The following is a 14614-nucleotide window of genomic DNA, read 5'->3' on the forward strand; positions in this document are numbered from 1 at the left end:
GTATCTGCATTTCTATATCTAATAGTGTTTAACACACAGAGAGGGCACGCGGCTTGCCAAAGGTCACCAGTTTGTCATTCACAGAACCATGCTCCCCTTCCTTCAATAAGTTTTAGCCAGTCTGGTCTTTAATGAGTTCTTTGCAGCGACCAAACTTTAAGTGAATTCAGGGCCTTGGCACCTGTTGTTCCTTCTGTCTGGTATGCTGTTCCCACTACTTTTGATGTGGCTCGATCGATCATTTTCATCCTTGAGTCCTAAGCCGAAATGCCATCTTCCTTGACCAGCCTGTCTAAAGTAGTTCCTCCCTGCTATATTTTTGGTTTCTGGAGAAGACATAGCTCAATTTGAAATTATTTTAAATGGTTATCTGCTTATTTGGTTTCTGTCTGTGTGCCTCACTGGAAAGTAAATTTATTAAGAGAGGGACTTTAACTGGCTTATACACAAATGTGTCCCCAGTGCCTACTACAGTGTTTGGTGTCCAGTGTGCACTCAGTAAATATTTGCAAAATGAATGCCAGATATGGTAGCAGGCCCTGGAGGGGCCAAGATGAAAAAGATGGGCCTTTGCCTTGGGAGACTTACAGTCTAGTCGGAGAGGCAGGCAATCAGCGACTAATGCAATGTGGTATATGTACCAGGAGCATGTGTAAGGTGCCATGGGGACACAGAGGAGGGAGCGACTGCTTTACTTGGAGGCCGGACAGACATCATGGAGGAGGTGACATTGAACTAACTTGAACAAAGAACACAATCTTACCAAGCATTGCAGACCCCAGGACATCTGGGCAGTAGGAACAGCACATGCTAGGAAGACCTGGGGATGTTTGCACTGCATGTATTTATCGAATAACTGCTCTCTGTGAGGCACGATGTACTAGATATTAGGGCTGCATGTATTTATCGAATACCTGCTTGTATTTATCGAATACCTGCTCTGCATGTATTTATCGAATACCTGCTCTCTGTGAGGCACGATGTACTAGATATTAGGGATCTGTGTTTTTAAGAGTTCGCAGGCTAAATAGAGCGACACATTCACCAACACACAATTACCTGTAGATGTGTTTAGAGAGGAAGTAGGGGCTAGATCATAGAGTTGGGGTAAAGAGGAGTGTGGAACCATGTGTTCTAGGTTCCACGTCATGAAAAGCAGTCACATAGGTGGAGTTTTGTGTAGGCAAAAGGATGCTGGGATCATAGAGTTGGGGTAAAGAGGAGTGTGGAAACGTGTTCTAGGTTCCACGTCATGAAAAGCAGTTACATAGGTGGAGTTTTGTGTAGGCAAAAGGATGCTGTTGAAGGTTTTTCAGTAGGAAGTGATATAATCAGTTTTGTGCTTTAGAGTAACCTAGAGATAGGTGTAGAGGCTGATTGGAGCCACTGGAAGCGAGAAGGAGGGAGACCAACCAGAAGACTGTTGGAGGAGCCTAGGTGAGAGGTGATGGGTGATGGGGAATGCAGGAGATAGCATGGAGCGATGCTTAGAATTAATAGGTCACGGTCAATTGAGTATGACAGGTGCGAAAAAGCCAAAAAAGGCTCAAAGTTTTCTAGTTTGACCGCCATTTGGATTACTGCTCATTAACCAAGATCAGGCAGTGTTTCCCAATGCACATGATCAGAACTTCTGACCTTCCATCAAAAAGTTGGAAGATAGTGCGTCATTCATTCCTGTCTTGGAAAGTTACAAAGCACACAGCATATCCAAGGCTCTGAGAAATCCTGCAGCAGAGAAGTGTGTTTAACTAGTGTTTCCCAAACTTCTCGGCAATGGAACCCTTACCACACCCACAACAATCCGAAGAATACACTTTGAGAAATGTTGAGAAATGAAATAAAAACTATATTTTCCTATGTCTCGTGCTCTGGGAAGACCTATTAACTTTTATCATGGCATTTATCATGTTGAGGAATTTGACACAGTAGTGAAAGTATGGACACCAGTGCCAGACTGCTAAGATTCACACCATATTGTCTAACCTCTCTGCTCCTCAGTTTCCTCATCTCTGAAATTTCCCTTTGTGGAGAAAAAGTTGTGAGGATCCATGAGCTGATTCCTAGGAAGCCCTAGGAAGAAGGTCTGGCTCATGGGAAAGGCTCAGTAAGTGTTAACTCCTGTAGAGGCAACTTAGGATAGTAGATGAGACCATGGACTTGGAAGCTACACTGCCAGGCTTTGTATCTGAGCCCCTCCATTTATTCATTCTATGACTTTGGGAAAGCAGTTTGGAACTTTCTATGCCTCAGTTTCTCCCATCTTCAAAGCAGGGACAATTGTCGTACTTACTCATAGATTTGCCATGAAGAGTAAATGAACCAAATCACTGGAAAGAATGTTGCCTGGCATGTTAGATGTTTTTGCTTTAAAAAAAAAAAAACAAAACTAAATCTAAATTGCCTCTGTTATTAGCATAATTTTATCATGTAGACTGACTTTCAGCTTCAGTGATGAAGATCCAATTTTTCAGCTTTCCCAGCAGTTATTTTGGTCTTATATTTTGGCATTCCCCTTTCCTGACTCTGGAGGCCATGACTTCAGAGTTAGTTTGTCACAGTGGCTTCCTATTCTCTTCTATTCAAGTTTGGTTTCTTCACCTCATGGACTGACAACATTAATGAACATCCTCATTCTGGGAACCACCTGGCCCCGCCCCTGGGCTCTGCGCCTTTCCTAAAAATACAGACTTCTGTTTCAAATCACTTAGCAGACGACCTTGGGATGCTCTTATAACAAAACCTCCCCCAGCATGGACACAATATCCTGTTCCCTGAGAGAGAGGCTGGATTGTTTTCTTGTTAAAAGTTTTCTGATATTATATCAACATAGAATCTTTGGAACAGGTCACACCAACCCCCACATTCGAGCCAATTACCTGATTTTTAGTTATCAGTTTCCTTCAGGGACTGTCAGCTCTTGGTGAACAATTAGATTAGAGGATGCTGATGAAATTTGAGGGGCAGGAAGTAGAAGTTACATTTCTGAGTTCAGAGTTTCTATTTCAAGGTTGAGTAAGTAGTAAATTTTTACTGAGAGATTCTAGCCTAATAGTCAGAATCTCAAGGTCCCCTGGCCCATGGGCATTTCACCTGCCTGGAAACTTCAGCTCTTTTCAGAGGTGGGTCTCCCTGTTCTTTGTGTTGGCATGAAAACAATTAATAATTTAAGCCATACCCATTAAAAAATAGAAATACTGTATAAATACGATACTATAATAATAAATTTAAAAGTCGATCCAGCTGGGCACTGTTCCCAGACTACCAGCTGAGCTGAAACACAAATAAGGAGAAAAACTGCTATATAATGTAAATGGCTGCAATCTCATTGTTTTCTGTTACTCTTTTATTGCAAATGTATAGTATTGAAGTAACATTATGGATAAATGCATTTTGTGGACGAACCTGGAAACCTAAGCTCTGTTTATAACATTATTTCTATGGGGAGAAAAGCGTATTCCATATTACAAACAGATGGTTTGCAAGCAAATTTTTTGGAACACAGTAGATTTGTAAGTTGGGGGCCTCCTGGAATTTTAACCTATAGTTAGATATCCTGTATGCGGAGCTGGTGATCAATGAAAATTAGAGGCCTCTCAGAATCCCTACTCCTCCCAAATCCTTGCTACCTTTTTCATCTTAGAGACTCTGCCTCATCTTCTCTATTCTCTGCTCTTTGGGTCCCCATCTCTATTGCCACAGACTGATCCACCGCCAGCCCCACCCTCCAACCACTGTTGAGGCCCCAGGAAGCTAGGAGAAACTCTGAACGTCGTTGTCCTTGTGTACCTTTTCACATGGCAGGTAGGGCTCCCAGGAGGCCATGCAGCTAGCTGAGTGGCCAAGTGTGTGGCTCTGAAGCCAGACTGGCCATTTGTGGCTGTGTGACCTTGGCATGTTATTGCACTTCACGGGGCCTCTGTTTCATCCCTGTAGAAAGAGGTCGTGTGAGGACTAATGGGGAAGTTCTAACTATGAACACTCAGACCAGAGCCTAGCACAGGGCAGTGTTCCCTCCGTGCAGGTGTGTGATGAGGTTGATACCTGAGGATATTGGGGTTTAGACAGATTTCCATAAACTCAGGAAGCAAACTCATCGTGTGAAAATACTTGCTGAATCCAAAACGACAAACTTAGAAACAAGTGTCTGGAATCTCCCTGTTCCTGAGTTGGGGCCTGGGTAGATTTCGAACATACTTTATTATTAGTTAGGGGTGCTCCACAAACTTAAATAGTTGAACAGCAGTATCAAACTCTTATTATTTTGAATAATTAAACAGCAGATTTTATAGCAAACTAATAAGTACAGGCCTTCTGAAATAGTTTCATTCACTAAGTTGTTTCCACATATAATGTTTATCACCAAGGAAAGTTTGTTTTTTAATTAACTTTTGGATGTTGCTTTTTGTTTTTTGTTTTTTTTGTTTTTTCTCCTTCAGGCAGTCTGTCCTTTGCATTTGAGCTGGCTTTATTTCCTAATTTGCAAAAAGGCTAATAGTGCTGCACATTGGCCTTACCGTGTAGGTAGGTGATCTCACGGGATAAAGCATTAGAAAAATAAAATAGTGATTGGGAATCTTACGACTTTTGGATAGACTCTCAGTAACGGGTGGGGCAACAGCAATAGAATAAGGTAAAAGCAAATCTATCTCTGCTGTTTTCTCCAGAGTGCGCTCATCCTAATCCGAATCCAATTTCCCTTCTCTCTGTGGCCTGAAGAAAGTGAAATGGAGCCAGTTAAGAAATCAGTCTATCTGAGAGTGCCTCATTGAGGATCAGCCTCACCAAGCTGCATGTTCATACAATGAGATTTTACTTTTATTTGGGCAGTGGCTTAAGTATTTATGCACTTGATCATTGCTTTTGTTCATACATAGGAATAAGAGGGATGGCTTTCAAAAGGGATCATTTCAAAGTGACTGGTTTTGATTATTAAAATGTAGAAACGCTAAGATCTGCTCCCCCTCCTTAAAAAATTTGAATGTGTGGGTAATGTGCTGTCATGAACATTTTATAATCTGCAGTATTGGAGCAGTAATAAGACACTGTTGTTGGCTGACCATCTGGTTATACATTCTTGCTGTTGCGGTTTGCTTTTTTATTTTTTAACTGGTAAGAAGCAAGGAATGGGAGTTTAGAAATTTCTGAGGTGTTTTATAAACAACGAATTCACATTTAGTTGCTTAATGTGGTTAGATTTTGTTTTTACCTAATACAAGATAGGAAATGAATCATTCATTATGTATTTTCTTTTTATTTTATTATTTTTATTTATTTACTTTTTACAAAAGATAAACTAAAATCTTCAACTCCTAATTTGTTCCCTCTTGACACGATATGTGAACTTCTAGTTTACGTTAAAAATAGTCTCTTTACTGTAAGTAGGAGTCAGACATAAATCATAGGGAAACTCTAGAAAGAAAAATCACCAACAGAAAGGGCCTATAGAGATTTCATATTTCATCCATTCATTCGAAAAATTTATTGAAACCCTAGTATTTGCATATCGTGCTGCCAGACACTGAGGGATTTGCTGAAGAAATATTAAAGACATTCTCTCTTCCTTTGAGGAGCTTAGAGCTTACTTGGGGAGAAATGACATAGACATATGAAACAGTTAAGTTGTAATTCAAAGCAGCATATGATTAAATACCAAAACGTGTGGTTCCGACAGGAAATGCTATAGGAGTTCAGAAAAGGGAGTGATAACTCAGTGGCACTACTGTTTTCTGCCTACAAATTGGCAAATTGTAGTACTATTTGTATGAAATATTTTACACTTGTTTTTTTGGCAGCCTTAGGCCTTGACTCCGAGGCAGCATTAAGAGCCTACAAAAATATTTGTACTCTAATCTCTGTAAGATTGACTTTTTTTTTTTTTCCTTATAGGCAGAGGAAGTGCCTTATACAAACTAGAGTGCCCATGAGAGACAGCTAGTTTTTGACAGTCATATCTCTTTCAATTTCAAAATTAGGAACCAGCCTTGTCATTCTCTGTTTTTCAATCCAGTGGTACTCATTCCTCCATTGCAAACTCCCCGTGACATTGAGAGGTGGTTTAATTTGAATTTAATGTCTATGACGAATGAGCTAGCCATCAAGGGTCAGATAAATTTATGGCTTCGGAGAATCTCTGATGAAAATCCCCATGGTCATGATGCTGGAGAATGAAATAACACAGATATAGGGGAGTTCAGATGCAGATGTGCTCACTATAAGCAGGGTTCCCCAAAATGTCAGAATATCATGACATGCTGAGAATATTGTGCTCAGGATGATGTTTAATGAAACTCACCAGCTTCCTGTTCTATTTTTATCATATTCAAATTAGCACAGAGCTCAAAGATGAAGCCATAGGGCCTAAATTCTTAAGAATTAAAAAAGAGAGAGAAAGAGAGAAGAGAAAGAAGGAATAAAACACTTTTGAAATGTCAACGCATGTCAGATACACTATTTGGGCCTACATCTCATTCTCCTTAGATCCTCTCAGGGACTCCGCACAGCTGAATGTAGTTATCATTTGGTTGCTTTCAATCTCATGATTCATGAATTTTCAGTTTCTTTTAAAACTCACTGTCACTGCTTCTCCCTACCCCTTCATTTTAACCTTAGGCCTTGAGGAAGCATAGATAACAGAGATGTTTTCTTCTTTCCTTGATATTATTCAATGAAATATCTGCGGAGTCTAACACCATTTGAAAATAACATGGCACTTGGTGTTCATTCTTCTTGTCGGGTTGGCAGCCCTTCTGGTGAGGCAAGAGTTCCCCAGTTAGCATGACCAAGAGTGACCAAGACATCAAGCAAACTAGTGATCTCACCCTCTCGGCTTCTGGTCATGTTTATCAAGGTAGTTCGTCTTGGCCACGGACGGCTTGATTTATTTGGGACATCCTCTGAGCTGGCCGACTTAGGAAAGTGGCCCTGAGAAGTGTTTCACCTATATCTTTTGATATAATTTGGTGTTATCTGCAGAAATAAATATGTAGCAGATAGTTTGGTAATATCAAATTCTTGGGAAGACTCTGCCCTTGACATATTTTTGTTTAATTATCATACTGTAAAGTACAAAATAGTAGCTTTTAAAAAAAATAACACAATAGGTTGATATTCTGGGAATGAATTGCAAATCTAAAATGTATATAGCACATAAACCTTTTCTTGAGCTATTTTCTGCTGAGTTTCTCTAGAAAGGAGCTCTTTAATTTCAGAATCCATGAGAGGATGCACTTTCAATGTATTTGGCGATGTCATCTTGAAAGATGACTCAGGAGTCTAAGTTCAGCGTGTTGTCTGCATTTGTTCACTGCTCCGAGACATGATGGGAAAAAAATGCTCTGCTGTTTTCCTGTTGCTTTTCATGGTTTTAGCATCATGTTCCTGTCCTTGTTCAAAATCAATAACCCCACTGTACAAAGCCTGGCATTTTGTAGTGAAGCCAGTATGAGACAGTTTTAACTAACGCACGTGTGGGGTTGCTGTTTTGTTGTCTTTTTTTTTTTTTAATAGGTGTACTTTTAAAGATGATTGTGTACATTCAGAGAACTCAGAAAACTGGCTGGATATTTTATCAGGACCTAAACAGTGCCCTCAAATTCACATATCTCAAAGAAGTAAAGATAAGGTAAGAGAAAAGATTTTTATTTGTCTCTATTGTGTTGTCTCATTTTACATACTTGTGCTAACTTCCTTTTGTATGTAAAAGATCTCTTAGCAGTCAAATAAGCTTAGTCAGGAGAGTCTTTCATTTAGTTAACTAATATAATATTGAGTGCCTCCCAGATGCCCTACACTCTACAATGTACTAGGGATACAGCAGAGACACACGTTGTGGCCTGCCCTCATGGAGCTGTCCACCTTGTGGAGCTGCAGATGACCCTCCATAGTTGAATTTAAAGGTGGACTTTTAGTGTAGTAGAAAAACATTAATTAAAGTAACAGAAAAAAAAGAAGCTCAGGCTCATGGTCAACAAGATGCCTTAAATGCGGCTTAAGCATGTTTTGTTTGATCGTTCCTTTTTCTAATGTGTTCAGGCTTCTCCTGACAACTGTCTTATGAATATGCGTTCAAGAAATATTGGTAGAGGGAAGAGAAAGCAATGTGGGCAGTGACTGTTGAAAGTGGGGACCCTTCGAAAGAAAGCCAGTGGGCTCCCACTCTGGCAGTACTACCATTGGCATCATATCAGCCCTGTCATTGGATGAGAGAAGGAAATGAGCTTATTCAAGCATTTTCTGATTTACATGCCAACCACGCCCTATGGGAAAATGAAATTCCTGCCTTGCTGTCTCAGTGGTGTTGTAAGGAGACATTTTATCCCTAATTATGGCTCTTGTATTATGAATAATTGTACAGAATCTCCATCAGCAACCAGTTGACCTGCCTGTTGAGCTTGCTCTGTTTTATTTGAATGCCACATTAACAAGGAAATGGACCACTTTTTCTTGACTCTTACACTTTGCCATTTCAAATAGCAACAACCATACCACTTAAGATGATTTAACATTTAATAAAGGAAAGCCAGAACATTTAATGAGTGATAAATAATAAAAGAACCAAGCTTTCAAGTCATAACTGATCAGGACTCAAGGATTTAAGGTTATTTGGCTATTGTCACTTTCTGTTGTCTTCCTGGGTGTGTGGAGGGGAGACTTTCAAAACCGTCTAAACCTCTGCCAGGCATGAGTCAAGAGGGGATAGATTCTGTGAAAAAGATACTTAGGCATCTAAGCATAGATATGGCCAAATTTTTATTTCTCTTATCAGTCTGAAAAATAGTTGACTTTGGTGCTGATAGAGAATGATAGAAAATACCATAATCCTTGAATACACCCAGAACTCCGATAAGTGGTTAAGACAAGGCAAGATTTTTTTTTTATCATTTTGAAAATTTTAGGGGTAATAAGTCAGTTAAATATAATGAAGGAAAGTAACTTGTTCATTAAGTACAAAGGCTGCTTACACAATTTGCTAACCTATGTTTGGGTTCACTGGCATAAATTAACCACCATTTATATCTAGTCTAGAACATTACAAAAATGTTTACCACCCAAACAACCACCAGTGCTTTCCTGCCCACCCTGAGTTCCACTGTGGTTTACCTTAATCCCTCAAGAGTCTTCCCCCACAAACATTACTTCACTCCAGCTTACCATCGCTCTCAAGGTAAAAGAGATAAGAATTTAGCAATTTGAGTAAAGCTAGTCTTTGAAACCAACTTGGGACTGATTATTTTAACAACGTTGATAAGATGTCTGATTCCATCTCTTGGTCATATTATTTCAAAAATATTTCTGTCTTTATGGTCATCAATATGATTTACCTGGAAGTCTCAGATCTTTATCTAAATAATACACGATCTTGACCTGCAGAGATGGCAGTCTGTGGTTTTCCTCAGTTCTACGTATTAGCTCAGGTCATAGAGTGTTTGTGAACCGCCCATCATATACCTTCTACATTCTAGTAGCTTTCTAGGTACAGAACACGCTCCACATATAATGCAGAGACTCTGTTCCCAAGAAGCTTAATCTCTTTACACAAAACAATTAGAAAATAGTATATTTTCATCCTTGTTAGGATCGGCATTTAAAAAAATAATTACAGCAATTCCAGTTGTCTTGGAGGGATTTCCATGGGGTTTTGTTGAGTAAAAACAGCAAGGTACAGAAAAGTATATATAGCATGATCTTTTATTAATCAAAAAAGTCCCTATGTATGTTTATGTGTAATTATCCATGATTATTTGAGATTGGAGACAATATAGAAAAGTTCATACTAGGTTGTAAATATGGACTCCCCTGATGGAATGACCGATGTGGTGAAGAGGAAAGACATAGACAAGTAAAAAAAGAAGAAAAATGAAATTCTCTCATACACAGACAAACATAAAAAAGGATGTATGGTGTGGGCCCAATTTTTTCATTATGTAAAATTTTATTCATGTATACCTATGAGGAGATTTTTAACATTCAGTAAAAATAACTTATACTGATTAAATCATAAAGATGTAGGAGTGAATTATTTCCTACAAACAACATAGTTTTTAAAAGAGAGTCACTAGAAACATTTTTTTACAAGTCCAAACAAAAACAAGAAATTTTACCATCACTGATATTAAAAAAACATTATTCATCACATTCTGTCCAGTCCACTAAAACAAGATACAAGTAATAGAAATAATTATTAGAATGGAACAGACAAAAATATCATTTGCCACTCTTAAGTAGTTGTATATCTGCAAAATCTAAATATGTTAGCTTTTATAATTTCAAGTTAATAAAAGTAAAATGAAGTGGTATATGGTCAATAAAATTCAAATATTAATAACCTTACTACATGTAAGATGAAACAAACTTTTAATGTTCATTAATAAAAAGATCCCATTCATTAAAAACAACAGAAACACTCAAGTATAATCTTAAAAAACAAAGAACAAGGTATATGTCCTATATTTTAAAATTATTTTAACCAGGAGATACATATTGAAGAGAGCTGCCAAAAGTAGTAATTTTGGTTTTGCAATAGCTTGTCTTAAGCAATTTTTTTCTAATAGTAGTTAGAATGTGGAGTGGTGGTCTGTTGAGGTTATTTATAATTAATGACAGGGAAACTTTATCAATTAAAAGCATAAGCATAAATAAAAATAAAAAGCAAAAACACACAAAATATTTCTTGGCAGCTATGAAAAACATCTTGAGTATATCCAGACACATACTATGTTTCTTGGTGAGAAGATATCATAAAAATGTCACATCTTCCCCAATCTATTTTCTAGATTTCATGCAATTCCAATGAAAATTTGAATAGACTATGTCTCAAAATTAATATAAAATTCATCTGGAATGATTTATTGGTGTGATCACGTTGTAAGTTAAGTAATTGTTGTATACCTGAAACAAATATAATGTGCCAACTAAAACTGAAAAATAAAAGAATATCCAAAATACATTTGAAAAAGAAAATTATTTAAGCAAGACCATTTCCATATGATTATAAACATAAGTATAATGACAATAATTCAGCTCATGATTCTGGTTTAAAAATAGGAATATAGATTCATGGAATAGAGTAGAAATCTCAGAAATAGATGTAAAAAGATTTAAAGATCAAATACCGTAAAATAAGAGAAAACAAAATCATTATTTCATAAAAGGCACTGAGATAACTGCCTTACACTATGGAACAATCATATAATTCACATTTTACATTAAATATAAAAATAAAATTTAGGCTAATTAAGAAATTTATATGAAAAGCTGACACAGAAAAATAACAAATAGAATTGAGCATCAGATAATTTGGAATTATAATTTTCTTAGGTTTGAAGCCATATAGTTTGCAATAACAAAAGAAAAATATTTGTGTACTTGACTTACTTTAAGAAATCTATAAAACCAAAAATAAGAGATAACTAAAGCATATACTTTAGGAAAACATTTGTAACAGGTAAAATATTAATTGCAAGATATTAACGTTAGGAGAAATTAAAAAGAAAAACATCAAGACACCAAAAAGTGAGTGGGCAAAAGCATATATTCTCACAAGAAGAGGTTTAGAGAGTTAGACATAGATATGGCAATATGTTCAACTTCATCAGATAAATACAAATTAAAGTGATAATAAGATATGCTAACACCTAGTGTTAGCAATGCCAATTAGCACAATCTTTTTAGAAAGCAATTTGGCAACATGTTTCAAAAGTCATAAATGTATTCATTCTGTTTTAAGCAGTAATACCAGGCTTAGAATTCTGAAGAAGTAACTTGAGAGGAGAAAAACATAAGCATACAGATGCTAAAACAGTAGCATTTATAGAATTAGAAACCTGGAAATAATGGAACTGTTTGGTAATAAAGGGGAATGGTCAAGTAAAATAAGGCATGTTGGTTGACCTAGTGGAATGTAGTTCAGCAAGAAGTTCTTTGGCCCCATGGATATTACTAGCTAATTGACACTCAAACTTTCTATCTTTACCTGATCCTTTGTGTTTTCATTCCCTCTTTATCAGTATACTTCAAGGAAGAACTACCAACCTGCTAGGATTCCCGTGTTGGGTTTATTAAGCCAAGGCTTCAGCTTTCTAACCATACTCACCTGGAACCCCAAATCATGCAAACATACCTTCATTTCCCTGGCTAACCTCTCATTACACTGCAGTTGAAGAAGAACACTTGCTGTCTCGTATTTTCAGATCAACTCCAAACAGGCTTTTGTTCCCTCTGAAACCATTCTTGCTGAAGTCACGAGTGCACTCCATGTAGCCATTCCAGCAGGTGCTGTAAGTCCGCATCTTACCTGGCCAACTGGCTGCACTCTCGAAACCCTGTCTTCTTGGGCACACCCTCTCCAAGCTCTCCTCCTTCTCTTTGGCCATGTCTCAGCCTCCCTCGCTGCCTCCTTCTCCCCCTAACTCTAAATATTAAAGCTGCTTCAGACCCAGTTGTGGCTCTTCCTTTCTTCTGACTCTCTACTCTGTCTGTAGACAATCTTATCCACTCCCATAGCTTTATATATCATCTGTATGTTTATATCCCCTTTATTTCCAGCCCAGATCGCTCCTCTGAGCTCCAGGCCCATATCCTCTCGATTATCACACAAGCATCTTGAACTAAACACGTCCAAAATTGAAATCTTGAATTTTCTACCCAAAGGCGGCCTGGCCTCTCCCTCAGTGCATCCCATCACAGGACAAGGAACCTCCATCCATTTGCTCACCAAAATCCTCCCTGTACACATGCCCCACTTTCAGCCCTGCCGTATACCATCTCTGATGTGCATCTTGAATCCGTCCATTTTTTCCCACTTGCACTGTACCATTCTAGCCCAGGCTTCTGTCATTTCTTAGTGCCGTGTGGCCCTCCAGTTTTAGTCTAGTGGACTTTTCCATGCTTCAACTAGACTATAAACTCTTTGAAGGCAAGGGCTGTAGTTGTTTGGTTAACTAAAGTATTCACTACCTTAGCACATATTAAGGGCTTTATAAATATTTATGGAGTTAAATGCAACAATTACAGGTATGTAAAAACTATGTGAGCACTAGAAGGAAATGTGGAAAATTTTAAACAGCTGATGATAAAAGGATTTAAAAAACGTTCTAATACTTTTGTTACAATGTTTGAACAATGAAATACATTTAAGACACATGTGTATACAAGATAATATATGATGTGATCATGTGCTAAGATGTGCGGTGCAGATATAAATGGTGAGTTGAAGAAGGCGGATAAATGAGAGTTCAGTTAGTGAAGATGAAGATGAGCTAGGTAGGAATCACACAAATATCTTGGGAATGGTTTGGGGTCCATTACTGTGCCTATGTTCCTAAAGGTGGTTGGACTTCAGTTCTTGCAGGCTAGACTGTAAGAACTTGCCTTCTTCCAGCATGATTCTGTGGCCCAGTAACAGAATTCTTTGAAAATGGAAAGATGGGGGTGACTCCAAGGCCAGAATAGATTTAGCAAGCTTATTAGAGGACAAAAGACAGCAGACTCTTAGGTGGCCATGCATAAAGTCTTGGGCAGAGGTCAGAAGTATAACAGAAGATGGACACCTTCCAGGTTGTCTGGAACTGTAGCTCTTCATCCTGGGCGATAGGGTTACCACTTTTTCTGCTCCCAGCTTCTAATGCTTAGCCCACATTCCTACCAGATCCCTTTCATGCACCTGATACAAAAGGGGTTCACCGTTGACATATCAATTCCTTTAATTTTCCTTTTCAACAGAACTGGCTGCCTTGTTCCTTTAGATAAGTCACTGCAGTAAGAGTTGCTTTGGGGAAATTTCAAGATTTTCTTTTTGTGTTCCCTTGCGTACACACACACACACTCACTCACACACACACAACACACACACCAGCCCCTACCACCATACGTTTAACTACAAACAAAATTTTAAATAATTTTAAAGGTAGATTTCATAGGCCACCTTCTTTAACTATAATATTAGCAACGAGCAATGAAAAATACAGAGCTGACACCTAGGAAATCAAGCTCTACCCTTTTAAATGAACCCTGGACCAAATAAAAACAAGTGAAAAAAATCATGTGTTTGTATAAGAATATTGAATATCATGAAGATATAAATTCTCCTAAAATTAATGCATATATTTAGTACAATTCCAGTTAGACTCAATCTCTTCACTCCTCTTGAACAAAATGATCTTAAACTTTATGGAAGAATCATGTCTGAGAAATGATAAGAATATTATGAAAATAAGGATAAATTAGGAGAGATTTGCCTTATCAGATGTTAAATATATTTAGTCACAGTAGTAAAAACTTGATGACATTGGAGTAGAAGTAGATCAATAGATAATTGAAACAGCAGAATTCAGAAATAGATTCCAGATATATGGTAATTTAATAGATGACAAAAATGGTATTTCAGTTCAGTAGGAAAGGAATTTTTTTGTTTTGTTTTTGTTTTGTTTCCTAAATGGTTATGTCAGAGCTGATTAACCATCTGGATAAAAATAAAGTTGGACCCTTATCTCACACAATATATGAAAATAAATTCCAGATGGATTAAAGATGTAAGTTTAAAAAATAAAACAACAGAGATAGTAGAACAATCTTATATTTGCCAATGAGCAAGAGTTTATAACCAAGACAAAAA

The 14614-nt window shown here is 37.6% G+C and overlaps 1 protein-coding gene across 1 annotated transcript in view; it reads left to right on the top strand.

The window, feature by feature from the left end:
• The window catches only part of PLXNC1 (plexin C1), a gene marked incomplete at its 5' end in the record, with an annotated part of 140453 nt that overhangs the window by 44697 nt on the left and 81142 nt on the right, over nucleotides 1-14614 (top strand). Inside the window, one exon of the mRNA XM_015598420.2 lies at nucleotides 7510-7624. Coding sequence (XP_015453906.1) covers nucleotides 7510-7624 — 115 coding nt within the window. The remainder of the gene's footprint in view (nucleotides 1-7509; nucleotides 7625-14614) is intronic.

Source organism: Pteropus alecto, unplaced genomic scaffold (assembly GCF_000325575.1).
Source record: "Pteropus alecto unplaced genomic scaffold, ASM32557v1 scaffold76, whole genome shotgun sequence".
In the NCBI taxonomy this organism is placed as follows: Eukaryota; Metazoa; Chordata; class Mammalia; order Chiroptera; family Pteropodidae; genus Pteropus; species Pteropus alecto.